This window comes from Aristolochia californica, unplaced genomic scaffold (assembly GCF_029961685.1).
Source record: "Aristolochia californica isolate CCGP_79_NKW_82.1479 unplaced genomic scaffold, dmAriCali1.0.hap1 SCAF_15, whole genome shotgun sequence".
Lineage (NCBI taxonomy): Eukaryota > Viridiplantae > Streptophyta > Magnoliopsida > Piperales > Aristolochiaceae > Aristolochia > Aristolochia californica.
Genome location: NW_027181826.1, coordinates 20,199,159 through 20,214,071, shown reverse-complemented (window position 1 = coordinate 20,214,071; position 14,913 = coordinate 20,199,159). Strand labels below are relative to the sequence as shown.

The window sequence follows — 14,913 nt, the reverse complement described above, 5'->3', positions numbered from 1 at the left end:
TAGTGACTTATTAGAAAATTACAAGAAATATTTTAAAATTTTCTTAGGAAAGTTAAATGGACCTTTTATTGCCTTTTCTAGGGAATAATTTAAAAATAATAATCAATCTAATATATTACTATGCTTATCGATAAATTTTTAATCAAATAAAATGTCAAACACAAAATTGAAATGAAAATTGCCTCATGTTAAAAGTATTACAGCATCAACTTTCTAATATTTATTCAAAAACTTTCTATACGGTTTTCTAGCCCATTTTGGTAGGAAAATCTTACTTAGAAAATTATTTAATTATTTAATAAAAAATTTTAATTAGAAAAATATTTACAAAAAAATGAGACACTAATAGTCTCAAGAAACTTATTTCTACTAAACTGGATTTTCAATTTTTTCAAGAACAAAGAGGAAGGAGAGTTTAAGGAAAAAAATTATTTATTTATTTTCCACTTTAAAATCATATGTGCGAAATCATCTTCGCTTGGGGGGGGGGTGTTACGGCACCGACAAGGACCTGTCATCGGGGATGACGGCTGCGATGGAGGCGGCAGCGACGGAAACAAAGGCAAAGAGAAGGGAAGAAGAAATCGAACGGACGGTCACAGAGGTAGCCGATGAGCAGCTGTCAACGATGACAGTAACGGATGGGAGGGGCTCGGCGGTGACAAGGGGAAGAAAAAATATTTACCCCCTCGGTCCCGGTCCCGACTCAGCTCGTTAATGAGACGGCTCCCGAGCCGTCAAACCGAACTTGGATTCCATCGAACTCGGTTAGTTAATTTAAACGAGCCGATCCCGGATCTCGAGCTCGGATCGGTTCCAAGCCACCCCCGGAGGTAAGTAGACAAGAGAATTTGTGATATCAAACCTTCAAGCCCGAAGTCATAATCGGAGTAAGAGACTTGAGAGGTCAATAACAGAATTAATGAGCCAAAAGTGAGGCAACCCGTAGCAGAGCAGGAAGCTGTCAAGCAATATGGAGGTCAAATGGAAAATTTGTTTCAACAAATGATGATCTCTTTATCACTTTTTCTTTTTAATTTTATCTTTATCAACTTTATTATTATTGTTCTTGGTTTGATTTTTCGTCTCCCATTAAATGCCTGCTGCTTGGTACAGTTCCATCTAAATCTGTCTTCTTCCATCTGGTTAAAAGTCCTTTTTCAGAAGCTAAAGCAGTAGTTAGGAAATGTGGAGAATTTACAGAGATGCAAGGGTTGGCCCTTGCTGGAAGATGCATTTTACACCTCCTGTTAGTTTTTAAGACAAAAACTCCGTGAGGACTCTAAATCATGAAGGAACCAACTAGTGTCCTTTTCCTGCCATTTGCTAAAAAAGATTTGGGAGGAAACCTAGTTTTTTCTTCTCCAATGGAAGCTACTCTCCTGCTACCCTCCATTAAAGCTGGACCATTCATTTATATATCAGAAATTCCCACTAGAGATAGCTAGTAGGTAGTGTCGCTTCTGTAATTTGCAAGACACCACATTCTTGAATCGCACTAATCAATTATGAACAATTAAAGGTGTATTTGAGAGGGGTTGGAGGTCAATTATGAACCTTTTTTAAAGCGGAGATTCCACAAATGCAATGTTAAGGATTGATCCCGAGAGAGAGAGAGAGAGATATGCATGATCATGAAGGGTCCTACCCAACAAGCACCGGCGAGGACCATGGTTGTTGCAGTGAAGGTGCCAGTGGGAAGAGAGGATGATTTCCCTTTTTTTTCTGTTTTTTTTCTTCTCTTTTCCACTTTACCTTCTTGGTCATGAGAATTGTCGATTACCTTGCCTCCTTTATTTCTTTAATCAGTGGTTCGCCACCTTTTCTTTTGACTTGTCCCTTTCTACTGTCTGTAATTGTATCGTAGACACTATTCCATGCTCCTCTGCGGTGTCGGGTAGTCTTTGCTCGTGGGAAACCAGAAACAGGGAAGATATCCAGACAAAATTGACTTGTCCCAATAACGGAGGGAAGAACGCCGGCTTCCAATGCCCAATCTGTTCAGAAACAAAAACATTAATGGTTTCCGCCATTAGCGACCCCAGGACGCGCTTACCCGTTTCGGGGTCCACTTCAGAACCGCTGGTTTCAGATTGTATTCTCGTTGAGGGTCCCACGCCGCAAGGGAGTTCGACGAAGGAGATGATGGATAGCGTAAGCAAGGAAGATGGATACGGGTGGTTGCAGGGTAAAAGAAAGGAGTCCAACGGCTAGCTTTCACTGTCTCCTTTTTGGTGTATTTTACTACATGGAGCAAGAGAAAGAGGAAGGTTCGGACCCACGAGGGTCCTCTACGTTGATTTCGGGACGTTTGTTGCATAATTTTAACTCGTTAAAATCTTCTGTTTCCTTCTCCGTCTTCCGGAAATCACGCAATCCAGGGATACATTCAAAAAGCCATCTCTTTCTTGCGATCGAGATGTTGGGTGTTCCTGGTTTTTGCCAGTTTCAGAGTTTTTGTCCGTTTTATGTCGTTGGGCTTTCTCTGTTTCGTAAATTCCATGTAGCTTGGTAGTGATTTTGGTCCTCCCTGGCTTTAATGTTTCTGCCTTTCTGGTTTAATTCTACCAGTTGGGTAAGATTCGGCACTTGGTTTTTGCCCAATTCTATCATTCTTCCCATTTTAAGTACACCCAATTCAACAAAATTTCTTCGGCGTTTAATCTGGGTTTCTCTGCATACCCAATTCGGTCCAAGTTGCCGCATTATAGTTCATTATGGGTTGCATTTCGTCGAAGCAGGCTGTTTCCGTCACACCGGCTTTGGACTACTCAGGCGCTTTCCGGGACCAAAATTCTAACATTTTTCTCTCCTCACGTCGTAATCAGTCTGGTCGTTCTGATGTATTGAAAAACAATGCTGAAAGTGTGCTGGCTGCTGGTGAACCAGAGGAGCTGAGGAGGTTGAGTTCCCATGGGTCCCATTCGGTTAGCGTGAGATTGGGGAATTTGCACAAGTACATTGAAGGGGAGCAAGTTGCCGCTGGTTGGCCAGCATGGCTCACTGCTGTCGCAGGTGAAGCCATTCATGGGTGGGTGCCTCTTAAGGCAGACAACTTTGAGAAATTGGAGAAGGTAAATGAAATTTCAAGCGGATTCAATTTGTTTTGGCTTATTTTGCCTGCTTTTCCCGTTACCATCTGATAGATATTTAAGCGCCGGATTTTTTTAACCTTTTTAATTTATTTGGGTTTTATTGCTTTTATGTGTCTTGAACCCAAGACTACATATTAACAGATAATTCCTTGATCACCATTGAGCCATTTCTTTTATTTTACCTATTTTGATGTGCCATTCCTTACTGAAAAATCCTTCTTTCTAGCTCTCTCCTTCCTTTTGGATTGAAAGTACATGAAATGTAAATGATCTCGTCTTCACTAGTTGTTGCATGTGCGTGTTATGCAACTATTTTCTTACTGAATGTTGTTCAATCTCTGTTGCTCTGGAAGATAGGACAAGGTACATACAGCAGTGTGTTTAGAGCTCGTGATCTTGATACTGGAAAGATAGTGGCTCTAAAAAAGGTCCGGTTTGATAATTTTGATCCTGAAAGTGTGAGGTTTATGGCACGAGAAATTCAGATTCTACGGAGGTTGGATCATCCAAATATTGTGAAGTTGGAGGGTTTGATTGCTTCAAAGTTATCATGCAGTATCTATCTTGTGTTTGAGTACATGGATCATGATCTTGCTGGTCTATCCTCATGTCCTGACATCAACTTTAGTGAATCTCAGGTTTGTTGATACTCCTTTGTGCTTTTGTCAAGAAAAGGCTTGAAGTGCATCTATCTATGGTCCTTTTACCTGAAATCTCTTCCCAATTGGATAGCCATACTTGATCTGAAGATTTATGATTTAGTTTCCAGATAACCAAAGTACATCTATTCCAATTTTAATACTTGCCAAATGATGTACCCTTTATGGTGTGAAAATCAATTTCTGAACCTGCAATTACGTTCAGATTTGCCAATATTTTCCCATTTATAATTTAATCCATCTCATTGCCTTTCTTTTTCTAAAATAGACACTTAAAAAGGGTAAATTTTTATGTGGGCAAGGGTATGTTGTGCAGGTCAAGTGCTATATGCACCAGTTGTTATCTGGCTTGAACCACTGCCACTCACGTGGCATCATGCATCGTGACATCAAAGGTTCAAATTTGCTTGTAAATAATGAAGGAATTCTAAAAATGGCTGACTTTGGTCTGGCAAATTTTTATAACAGTGGACAGAGGCAACCACTGACTAGTCGAGTAGTAACTCTTTGGTACCGTCCACCTGAGCTTTTGTTGGGGTCAACAGATTATGAAGCGTCAGTAGATCTGTGGAGTGTTGGCTGTGTTTTTGCCGAACTTCTTCTTGGAAAGCCTATATTACAGGGAAGAACTGAGGTGAACTTCTATGCAACATTTGAATTAGATTTTACCCTAATCGAAAGGGCAGATGAATCCCATTTTTGTCATGATTATATGTATTATATCTGGCACCTCCATCTTCCTTAGTTTGCCTGAGAGAAGCTGAGGTTGATTTGTAGTAATGCATAATGTTGTACTGCTGCATCATCAATATGTTTCCAACACGGAGCTGTCAATATGGCTTTCTTGTCCAGTTGTCATGTTTTCTCTACTTTACATGAAGTTAACTGAACAATAGGTGGTTTCTTGAATCATTTGAACAGTTGAAATTCAGGAAAACTTCATAGCAGAAGTGACCCTTAAATTGAAGGGAAAAGAGCAAAAATATGTATCATTATTTTAAATTGTTATGTAAAGCAAGAAAAGATTATTAAATTTTTTGGATCTCTTGAACACTTATTTGGTCTGTACTTGTTCATAGAAGGTTTGTAAGATTGTGTTAGTCGTCCTGTGAGTTGGACTAAGAGGAGAACCTGTTTTCTGCCAACAGATCGAACAGTTACACAAAATATTCAAGCTTTGTGGTTCACCACCAGATGAATATTGGAAGAAGTCTAAGTTGCCCCATGCCACTATTTTTAAACCGCAACAGCCTTATGAGAGTTGTCTTCAAGAGACCTTTAAAGGTTTCCCAGCCACTGCTGTGAGTTTGATCGAAACTCTGCTTTCTATTGAACCTTACAAACGGGGCACGACTGCATCTGCTCTTAATTCTGAGGTAAAACCCTGACACTACAATGGCGTCACTCATTTTGTGCCACCATATGAAACCCTTCTTTTCTGATTTTCTTTTCCCTGTATATTTTTTCTCGATCTGAGTTAATTTAGTTCATGTTAAATATTTTGATGCAATTTGTAGCCATTTAAGCTAGAGCATCTGGAGTGGGCCACTTGGTACTTTCAACCATTGTATTGCTATTTTGATTTTCTGTTGACTGTCTTCCTGGGCAGATGATCCGAACTTTGGATCTTTTTCTTGGTCGTTAAACCTAGGTGTTGTTGAACTGTTCTATCGTATGAGATTTCTTGAATCATACTGAAAGTTTTTCTACTTTTACTAGTATTTCATGACGAAGCCTTATGCATGTGATCCTTTATCCTTGCCAAAGTATCCGCCAAACAAGGAGATTGATGCCAAGAGTCGTGAGGAGGCCCGCAGGTAGATTTTGATTTAGCTTTGGTTATCCTTTATCTTTTGTTTGCAACTTCATGAATTTTGGGAGTTAGATAGAGTTGTCCATCCATGGAGCTACATTATCATTCTTACAATAGTTTTTCCATTTGGTTGTCCAATAGAAGTTTACACTGTCCCCTCTTGTTAGGGGGAGGCCTGCCTAATCTTGTTTGTTTGTTTCTAGTTTAATGAATTCAACACTTTCTCAAAAAAAAAAAAGAAGAAATTTACACTGTCCAATCCCTTCTTGGTTGCATATCTTGTATATATAATTGGTAGCAGATAATTTGGCTATATAATAGCAGCTTGGAAGTCCAGCATAAATGTGGTCGCTTAGAAGAAAAAGACAGTTTTACTTATATGGTTCCCTTTCCTATACTTCTTTTGCATCCCCCACCTAATTCCGCTTCTATTTGTTGATGTTCATTCAGAAAGAAAGGCCTATCTACCGTATTTACTTTGTATTTGACTTGTTGATGTTCATTCAGAAAGAAAGGCCTATCTACCGTATTTACTTTGTATTTGACTAGCACTCAGTAGAACTGGTTGCACTGATCAAACCTATTCAACCAACTGTCAAGCCTTTAGGCTCTTGTAACAAAGAATACGATGCACACGTGCTTTATGATAGGTTCTTGAAACTCCAGTACCCACTTGAAGGAATGACTAGAGTTAAAATTTTAGCCTTAACTGCTCAAGCTTTCTTCTCGACTTGTATGTTCATTATTCAATAAAGCAGAACCAGCAAACCTCTTATCAGCATTCCTCTATCCTTGATTCTGTCCTTCTAGCTACCGTTTCTTCTAATTTATCCAATTAAAAATCATTTTAACCGGCTTCTTCTGACATATTCAGGAAGAAGGTGTCAGGTAGAGTACGTGGTTCTGATGCAGGAAGGAGGCAAACAAAAGTAACTAAAGTTTCCTGGGAAGCAAATGACCTCAGTAGATTGGGCATGGTTGGTCTCTCTCTCTCTCTCTCTCTCACTCTCATATTTAAATGAAAGTTTGTGATGTGAAAAATCACAGCATAAATATTTTATGTTCTTCTACTATAGGAGCCATGCATTGAGAATGCTCAAGAAACCCGTAAGGGTACTGATGCAAAACCACAAAGCCTAAAAGAAGATGGTGATGCTGAACAAAATGATGAGCCACGGCAAGAAGCATTTAATCCTCCAGATGAGGCTTTCCATGCAAAACATAACTCCTTGGGTGACATTCCTTACTCGGGCCCACTATTTCCTCCCTCTAATGGCTTTGCATGGGTAAAAAAGCGGAAAGAGGCAAATCCTACCTCCAGATCACACAGTAGATCTAGTTCAAAAGGGCTTGTACCTGTGCCAGATTCCTCTAGTATCACACAGACGAGAAACATTTCAAAGGGTGGAGCCCAGGTTGATTCAAAGGGCCGTGACTATGAGTTGTTTAAGCATGCAATGCCAAAACATTGGGGACAGTTTGAACGTCCAGATTCATTTGATGGTTCGGATATGTTTCATTCTCAGGATTTTTCAGAAGGGTTTCCACAAAGAGATGAACTTCGAATCAGAAGAAATGTTTTGGTAATATTTTGATTTAATTATAATATTTTTTACTTCTCAAATGTTGTATTTGCGAGTAAATTTCTTGTTTACTTTGGGATCTCACGGTTACCAGGGTGATGGAGAGAGAGTTGAATTCTCTGGGCCATTGTTGTCTCAATCAAATAAGGTTGATGAGATCTTGCAAAGGAATGAACGTCACATTCGTCAAGCAGTTCGTCGTTCATGGTTTGAAAGAGGTGAATTATGGACTTTTATTGTGGTTGAAATTTTTAATATAACCTTCATAATTTCCTTTCAATGATTGCCGAAGCTCTCTTCTTGACTGTTTGTTGAAAGAGTTCTCTTATAAGCAGCCAATATATTCATGTGACCAAACTTTAGGTTAAGTTGGAATAGCAACCTTTTCTATACCGTGGAAACCCTGTTTCTGAGACTAAAAATAACTTGACTAACATTATCTGGCTGGTTATTCCAAAATTTGGAGTAGCATAGTTTTTATTTTGTCCAATGGAAACTCTGTTTTCAATAAAAAAAAAAAAAAAAAAAAAAAAAAAGAAACTCCGTGCTAGAGGTGTACACAACCAAGTCTCTTTCAACACGACTGATTTCTCCAAACATGTTGAAATTTTTGACAGCTTTGCTTCATTGTTGGTCATACCAATTTTATTATATTAAAGAAAAATGTTGCCATTCAGGTTTGGATTTGATTTTAGTTTGTGGAGTAACTTTTAGTCTGAGCAAGAGTAGATTCACTCAGACAAACTAGTGCAAAACTTGGTTTTTGTGCTGACCAGATATTTTTATTCTAGGACTGAAATCTATAATTATGGGTGTCTAAGAACTCAACAAATTAAAAACAAGTTTAAAGTGATTCCCCCGACTCCTCTTCCTGCTTTTTTCTTCTGGTGAAGGTCTGCTTCAAAGTTCATTGCCAGTGCTGGGAGCAAAATTGACAATTGTGGTGTTCATGCTCCTCTGCCTACATGGTAGTGAGAGTGGGGTTAATTTGGCTTCTGTACTAACGAGTTTTGACAGTTGGAAAAACAATGAGAAGCAAATGTAAATTATTATATGGAGCAAAAAGGAAGAGTAGAAAGCTCTAATGCATCCATGTGTGAATATGATGGCAGGGAAAAAGCAGGGGAAATGACAAACTGGTATGAAGATCAAGGAGGTTGAAGATAAAAGCCCTTCATGTATGAGGCATGGATTTGGGTCAAGTTTATGTTATGCATCAATCATCTGCCAGTGGGGAGGCTCAGTCTTCGTCCTGTCCATCAGATATCCAACAATCTTTTCATCGACCCTGCATCCAGTTCATTCATGTATACGTTCTTGATGATCGAGAAGGCAGAACAAGAGCACAATCACAGTAAAATATTTTGGTGTTGCAGTGAAGGTGACTAGTACCGGAATGCAAAATGCTATTCCACTTCGTGGCTGTTTGTATGAAGTTTGCGAAGAAAGATTTTATTATACCTTCAGGTTGGAGCCTGATTACTGAAATGTACATAACATATGAGGTAAACGAGGAAGGGGCTGCAATGCTACCAAACATAAGATGATTATTTCCTTCAAATATGACACGTGGATAGCAAATATTGACATCAAGGTATGATTTTAAATTCTTGTCATCTTCTATATTTTCTTCTGTAGGAGTTTTAACCTATAGTTCTAATCTCCTGTACACGACAATGGTAGAGCATCGAGCAACAGACCTCCTGCAGATGCTGTTTTAACTTAAATCTGTACACATTTGTAGGCCTCGTATATACTAATGGCTCGTGAAATTGATTTACTCGTATTGCGACTCGCCTCTGCACATTATATTTACATGCCCACTGCTCAGTATTTCAAGTTTCAACCTAACAGAGGTTAGTATTGTTGTGAAAGGAAGTAACTCCTAGTCCCACTTGTTTATGGCTCTTCTTCCCATTTTGTTTTATGGACTGGAAATTGTTTCAAAACTCTCTTTTTCTCCTGAACAAATGAGATTACAATGGAAATATCTATGTATGAGAGGATGTGGCAAAAATCCAAGAAGAATTTGGTCAAACCGATATATTTGTTTATGCTCTTATTTTCCTTTTTCCTCCGGAAGCAGCCAGGCACACAGACCTCTTACTTAATCTCAAAATAGAGTTTTTTTGGACTGGTGAGTTAATCTTCTCACTAGAAAGTGTTTCCTGGGTTCAAGCTCATCCTTGTTTGTCAACATACAGAGGTGGAAACGAGTAACAAATTGGAAAGGGTAATAGGAATTCCATTATTCCTTCTATTTACTCTAGTTCCTGTTACATTAACCCATTCACCTGAAACAGGGAAATGTATTCCATTATGCAAGAGTAAACAGCTTTACAATTCTTATGCAAGCCTTTTTAAGATAAATAATACTTTCTATGCAGTTCAAGATGTGAATTTTCTTGTTCTGGATAATTGAGATGAATAACATTTCAGTAATTTTTAAATACAACCCCTCTTAGATATCGCATTTCAAGCATGGTCCTATAATTTGAATCTAACAAAAGATTGAGGTAAGTTGATGAAAGGTTTTAACAGAAAAGCTAGAATTACAAAAAGTATTTATTATTTATGATAAATAGTCTTCCCTTTTGAGGGAGGGAGCGGGCATCTGCCCTTCCCTGTTATCTTTGACAAAAGAGATGAAGCCTTCTATGTGAACGGAAAAGAATATGTTAGGAGGATATTGGTCTCAAGATGTCATTCCACCGAGTTTTGATGATAACAAACACTGAAAACTAATTCGGTGCATTAAGATATTGTGGAAAAAGTTTCAAGTCATTCCAAGCTTTTGCAACTCATGAAGGTTGAAAAGGTTGGTCAACATTCGAATAGTGCATCAAAGATACAGGTTAAATTGCAAGACAAATCAAGCGGAAATGCAGCTAGAAGGTTCACCGTTCCAATGGACCTTCTATTATTCGAAAGATTGGGAACAAAATCTGTTAGCACACATGTAATGAAGATCAATCACTTGATTATTCGAAAGATTCTGACAACACGTTCTGAGCTAACTTGATGTTAAGAAGATGAATCAAGTGAAATACCTTGAAAATTGTCAAGAGTTTACCTGGAGTAGACTCGATTTCGCCTTGAGCACACTCAAGTTTACCAAGAGTAACTTCAATTTTACCTTGAGTCAACTCGTTCTGCACTGATTTTTGTAAGTTGCTCTTGGGTTAGGGTCGAGTTGACGCCTCTTTATGTCAAGTGGACCACAATATATTCATTACAGAATGGAGCTTTATCAATAAGGAGAACACAAGATGCTCTATAAACCAATAATGGAGATATATAACAAACCCTCGCGACAAAATATTCCTCATGTAGTACAGTACTCAAAACTGAACATGAAAATTCTCAATCCCCAGACTCCTATTGAGCAACTTTACCCCGGATCCTTCTGTAAATTTCAAACCGAGAGCAAATTCCATGAGAGTCGATATTTCATAAAAAAACTCCATGCAAGGATGGAAAGACTCTAGACCCTAACTTCCATAAATCCCATTGAATTGATTCCGAAAAAAAAAAAAAAAATACTGACATTTTGAAAATGGGACTATGAGACCTCAAACCACCATTTAACCAAATTATAGACGTGCAGAAACGAAATCACCCCCTATAAGAAGCTATGGAGGGGGGTCTATTCCGCCTTCTTCTCTTCCTCTTCTGTTTTCTCTTCCTCTTCTGTTTTCTCTGCCACTTCTGTTTTCTCTGAGCTGCTAGCTTCTTTCTTCTCATCCGTGGCAGCCAAAGGTGCTTCTGCCCCCTTTGCCTCTTCAGTCTTGCTTTCAGTTACAGTCAACTTGCCAATGAGGTCAGCAGCAGAATTGGCATCTTTCTCATCTTTCTTAGCTTGAGAATGAGCAATCTCTTCCACCCTCTCCATAAAGTTCCTGCAGTCTGAAAGAACAAAAGAGTGCCAAAGATATCAGACCACATAATACTTCCAAGTAAATCACTCAAGAGAGAAATTCCAAGCGCTATTAAACACAACATTTTGTGAAATAGCAAACTAACTTACAATATTTAGAAAACACAGACAAAAACAATAACAAGAAATTTTTAAATAATAATATATAATAATTACATTTTCTCAAAGGAAATCCCATCACTAGCAATCTTATCAAACACTGACTTCACTGCAAGGCATATTATCTCTAATTCCTAATTATAACTAGATTGCATTTCTATCAGGAAAGAATGAACATAAATTTTTTGCCTTGTTCCGTTCAACATTCAGTAAATAATATATGAGTCACTGCAAACTCTTTTTTATATATTTTTTTTGAATGATGAATTGATGAGGAGCACCGCAAGAATGCAAAGGGCATACTGAGCCTATTAACAAGATATAAAGTCTGCAAACTCCTTGTTGTCACAAACAAAATAGATCACTGTGAAACAGTACAAGTGGACAGGTGAGCATATCAATCAAAGACTGATGTATAAGCACAATGTTGATCTAGGATAGCTGATATTTACATATGCTCTAAAATTTCCACAACAAGGGACTACACGTTTATGTAGCCAACTACACACAGGAGTAAAAATCTGATGGGTAAAATAATCTGTAAAGGGAAATAAATCATGAAAATCAGTATAATAATATTAAAGGCCAACTAAAAGTTGTATAAATATAAGTAAAACTAAACTATGATAATTAACTATAAATTTACTTAGATTAAGTCCTCACTCATATCAGGCATGGTTCTTGCTTGGACGAGAGCAGATAGGGGTTAAAACTACCTTCCCTGAAGCTGGGGTAAGCATAGTGTACAAGGACTTTTCCTTATCTCTGTTATAAATTACTATGCAAGTAAATGGAAAAACTTATCCAACAATGTTTAATAAGAATACTAAAAATACTTGTTCATGAAATGCAAAGCAAATAAAGCAGTATAATTTTTTTACCGAGCTGCTACACTTCCATCTCTTGAAAAAAAAAGCTACTATAACAGAAGTATTAAAGGTTTAGAGTAATTTTTTTGTAAATACCTCTTGCTAACAGGACAGAGCAGCACAAAGTAACAGGAAATTAAGAAACCATGATCAATAAAGAACAAATCAAATATCACTCTTGCAGTTTCCCAGTAGATTTCATCCCAGGAATCTCTCTTGATGAATTGCAAATTGCATAAAGTTTAAAAGCGAAAAGAACATAACCCATCCCAAACCCCAGATAAACACTTAAAAAATTCCACAACAGGTAAAAGATTACAAATTCATTTACCCACCTACGCAAGGGTAAGCAACAAGCATGTGAAATAGAGGTACAATGCATAACCATCAAAGGCAAATAAAATCATGGAAAACAAAAAACCAACATTACAGAACTATTAAAAGTTATAACAACATTTAGTAATGACAAAACACAATTATCTTTATTTAAATACTTTTTTGATTATCATCCATCATATTTAAAATTAAAAAAAGAAAAAAAAAGAAGAAGATTGTCATCCAATGTATAAGGAAAATTCTTTTATACACTTACTTTGTTAAGGGACTCAAATTACAGATCAAACTTCCCATAAGCTGGGCAATCAAGTATAGAATGACTTAACCCTAGATTTATTTTATCCCTAAATTTATTTTATCCCGTTAGTACACAAGAACACGGATACTCATATCCAAAGCCATTAAATAAGGACTTTATTTCAATGCCATTCACAGCCCAGCTATGAAGCAAAAAAATTGAAAACCCTATAAATCATAATAGGCCTTGTAAAGGGAGGAGGTACATTGGAAGTAAAGGAACCATATTTGAAGAAAATCATAAACAGAATACTTTTTGATAAACAGCCATATTAAGGAGTACAAATTTACAACAACTTGATAAATCAGATCAATCGAGCACACAACAAGTTCAAGTACAGCAACGTTTTGCAATTTCAAAAAAGCAAACAATTGGGCTCGTCTCTCATACATGCACTTTTATTGTTCTTTATAAGTCTTTCTCAAAGCCTCTATGAAAAGTTTTTTGTCAACACACTTGATGACATTTTTTCTCAAAGAAATCAGCAAGCACCAATCAGAAAGCTTTCTGCACGTCCTTCAAGCAAGATTATCTTGCATTATCATTGCTTATAAATCTGAACCCTTAAATCAACTTGAAAGCATCATCTCTTTTCCCAAGTATGAAGCACAATTTACATATTTGGATCAAGTGCCCATCAGGAAATCGGACACTCAGAAAAATAAAAGAAAAAAGGTAACATTTATAAAATATTCAAGAGCACGGATCCACAAAGAAAACAACTCAAGTAGGCCAAGGAATTTGCATACAAGCAAATCAAAAGAAATAGCATAATTTAGTAAGGCAATTGAACAAGAAGATAATCAATCAAGAGATTTACCAATACATCGCAGAGATGCATAGATAAAATTGGATCCTTAAAAATGTACAATTGTCAAAGACAGAATCACCAAGGATTGTACAACTTACTTTCAACAGAACCAAATCGAATACAAAAAAACTCTTCTTTCAGTTCACCATCGGAGTAATCAGGTGCATGCCAGACGCATGATTTGTCATTCCCAGCATGCTCTTGAATTGATATTGATGGAAGAACTGTAAAATAGGAAATGAGTCAGAAAATCTAAATGGCAAAATGGCCAATCCATACAATGAGTTATTTGCTCATTAGACTTAGTTACAGCAACCAATCCAATAAGGCAAAAACCTACCGTAATGATTAGCACAGATCTTGAGCGTCTTCGATTGGCGCATGACCAACCGAACTTTCCCAGTCTCCTTATGCTTTAGAAGCTTCACTGTACCAACTCCACGTTCCTTCCACTGATTCCCCTCCTTATCAAATCGGTAAAGCTTTGATTTACTGCAGAAGAAGGAACCAAAGGATTAATCAGTAAGAGGTGGTAAGACATTATTGAATCCTAAAACAGTAAGAGGATAAAACACACAAACAAGATAATAGAACCACCAATCCACTCCTCAGATCAGCGGGTTTCACCTCCGACAAGGAACCTGACTTAGAGATTTAAGGGATGAAAAGGACAGAAACGGCAAAGCCAAATGATCACAACTGGCCATCAAATTTTTTTTTTTTTTTTGAAATAACAAAAAAAAAAAAAACCTCCAATGTCCCCGTAAAATACCTCCAAAAGCATTAAGATAAGATTCAATAGCAATATAAGCTACTCAAACACTTGATAGCGACCAGATTCTCATCGAACACGTAAGATTATTAGCCATCCGAAACCCACAGATTTGATCGTGGCAACAGAAATAGTAAAGAGTACGAAAAAAATAACAGCACAACGGACAAATTGAAGGAGCCAGTGGCCAGAACATGAATCAAAATATCAGAAACACTTACAGATCGAGGAGGACGTCTTCTTCCTCTTCACCAGTAGTAACAGCCACCTCCTCAAGTCTGACGATGGGCGCGACCTGAGCCCCAGTGTCCTCATCATCACCGGGAGCTTGCTCCGAAGTCTCCTCCTCCTTGCGCTCCGGATCGGTGTTTGCCATGGCTGACAAGTGCTCGATGAAAGGGAATGGGAATTACAGATCGCAGGAAGCAAAAGAAAAAAGTGTTAGGGTTTTAGGGGGTGCGAGACAACAAAATGGAATTTATTGAGCAGCGGTCATAAAACGATGGCCGACCCTGTGCAAAATTGCGATTCTTCTATGTGAAAAAATGAGAAATGTGAACCGTGAGCGTTGGATCTACCGTTAAATCATCGGATGGCTGCCGTTCCATTAACAAGAATTTTTCACCGATAGACAAAGGCAA

The 14,913-nt window shown here is 37.8% G+C and overlaps 2 protein-coding genes across 3 annotated transcripts; one reads left to right on the top strand and one right to left on the bottom strand.

Moving 5' to 3' along the window:
* Positions 1 to 2,212: 2,212 nt before the first annotated feature.
* On the top strand, positions 2,213 to 9,449 carry LOC137952300 (protein IMPAIRED IN BABA-INDUCED STERILITY 1-like). 2 transcript variants are annotated; one of them, XR_011112213.1, is made up of 10 exons: positions 2,213 to 3,074; positions 3,449 to 3,733; positions 4,071 to 4,388; positions 4,903 to 5,130; positions 5,474 to 5,571; positions 6,442 to 6,544; positions 6,644 to 7,150; positions 7,245 to 7,368; positions 8,263 to 8,744; positions 8,895 to 9,449. XR_011112213.1 is itself a non-coding variant. In XM_068799428.1 (9 exons), exons 1-9 carry the CDS (start codon positions 2,718 to 2,720, stop codon positions 8,280 to 8,282), a joined length of 2,040 nt encoding a protein of 679 aa, XP_068655529.1. In that variant the 5' UTR covers positions 2,213 to 2,717; the 3' UTR covers positions 8,283 to 9,449. The 2 variants fall into 2 exon arrangements, 1 of the variants encoding a protein (XP_068655529.1); XM_068799428.1 differs by having other exon boundaries at positions 8,263 to 9,449.
* A 971-nt stretch (positions 9,450 to 10,420) lies between these two features.
* Positions 10,421 to 14,769, bottom strand: LOC137952301 (ran-binding protein 1 homolog c-like). Its single transcript, XM_068799429.1, has 4 exons — positions 14,494 to 14,769; positions 13,841 to 13,992; positions 13,599 to 13,724; positions 10,421 to 11,056 (listed from the first exon to the last, which is right to left on the bottom strand). The coding sequence occupies exons 1-4, from the start codon at positions 14,646 to 14,648 to the stop codon at positions 10,797 to 10,799; spliced, it is 693 nt and encodes a 230-aa protein (XP_068655530.1). The 5' UTR covers positions 14,649 to 14,769; the 3' UTR covers positions 10,421 to 10,796.
* Positions 14,770 to 14,913: the final 144 nt, after the last annotated feature.

Coding starts and splice junctions, on each gene's coding strand:
- LOC137952300 (XM_068799428.1), top strand. CDS start 2,718: ATGGGTTGCATTTCGTCGAAGCAGGCTGTTTCCGTCACACCGGCTTTG. Junction 6,545..6,643: donor ACCTCAGTAGATTGGGCATG/GTTGGTCTCTCT, acceptor CTTCTACTATAG/GAGCCATGCATTGAGAATGC. Junction 7,369..8,262: donor TCGTTCATGGTTTGAAAGAG/GTGAATTATGGA, acceptor ATATGATGGCAG/GGAAAAAGCAGGGGAAATGA.
- LOC137952301 (XM_068799429.1), bottom strand. CDS start 14,648: ATGGCAAACACCGATCCGGAGCGCAAGGAGGAGGAGACTTCGGAGCAA. Junction 13,993..14,493: donor GAAGACGTCCTCCTCGATCT/GTAAGTGTTTCT, acceptor CTTCTTCTGCAG/TAAATCAAAGCTTTACCGAT. Junction 11,057..13,598: donor TCGATTTGGTTCTGTTGAAA/GTAAGTTGTACA, acceptor TTGTTCTTTCAG/ACTGCAGGAACTTTATGGAG.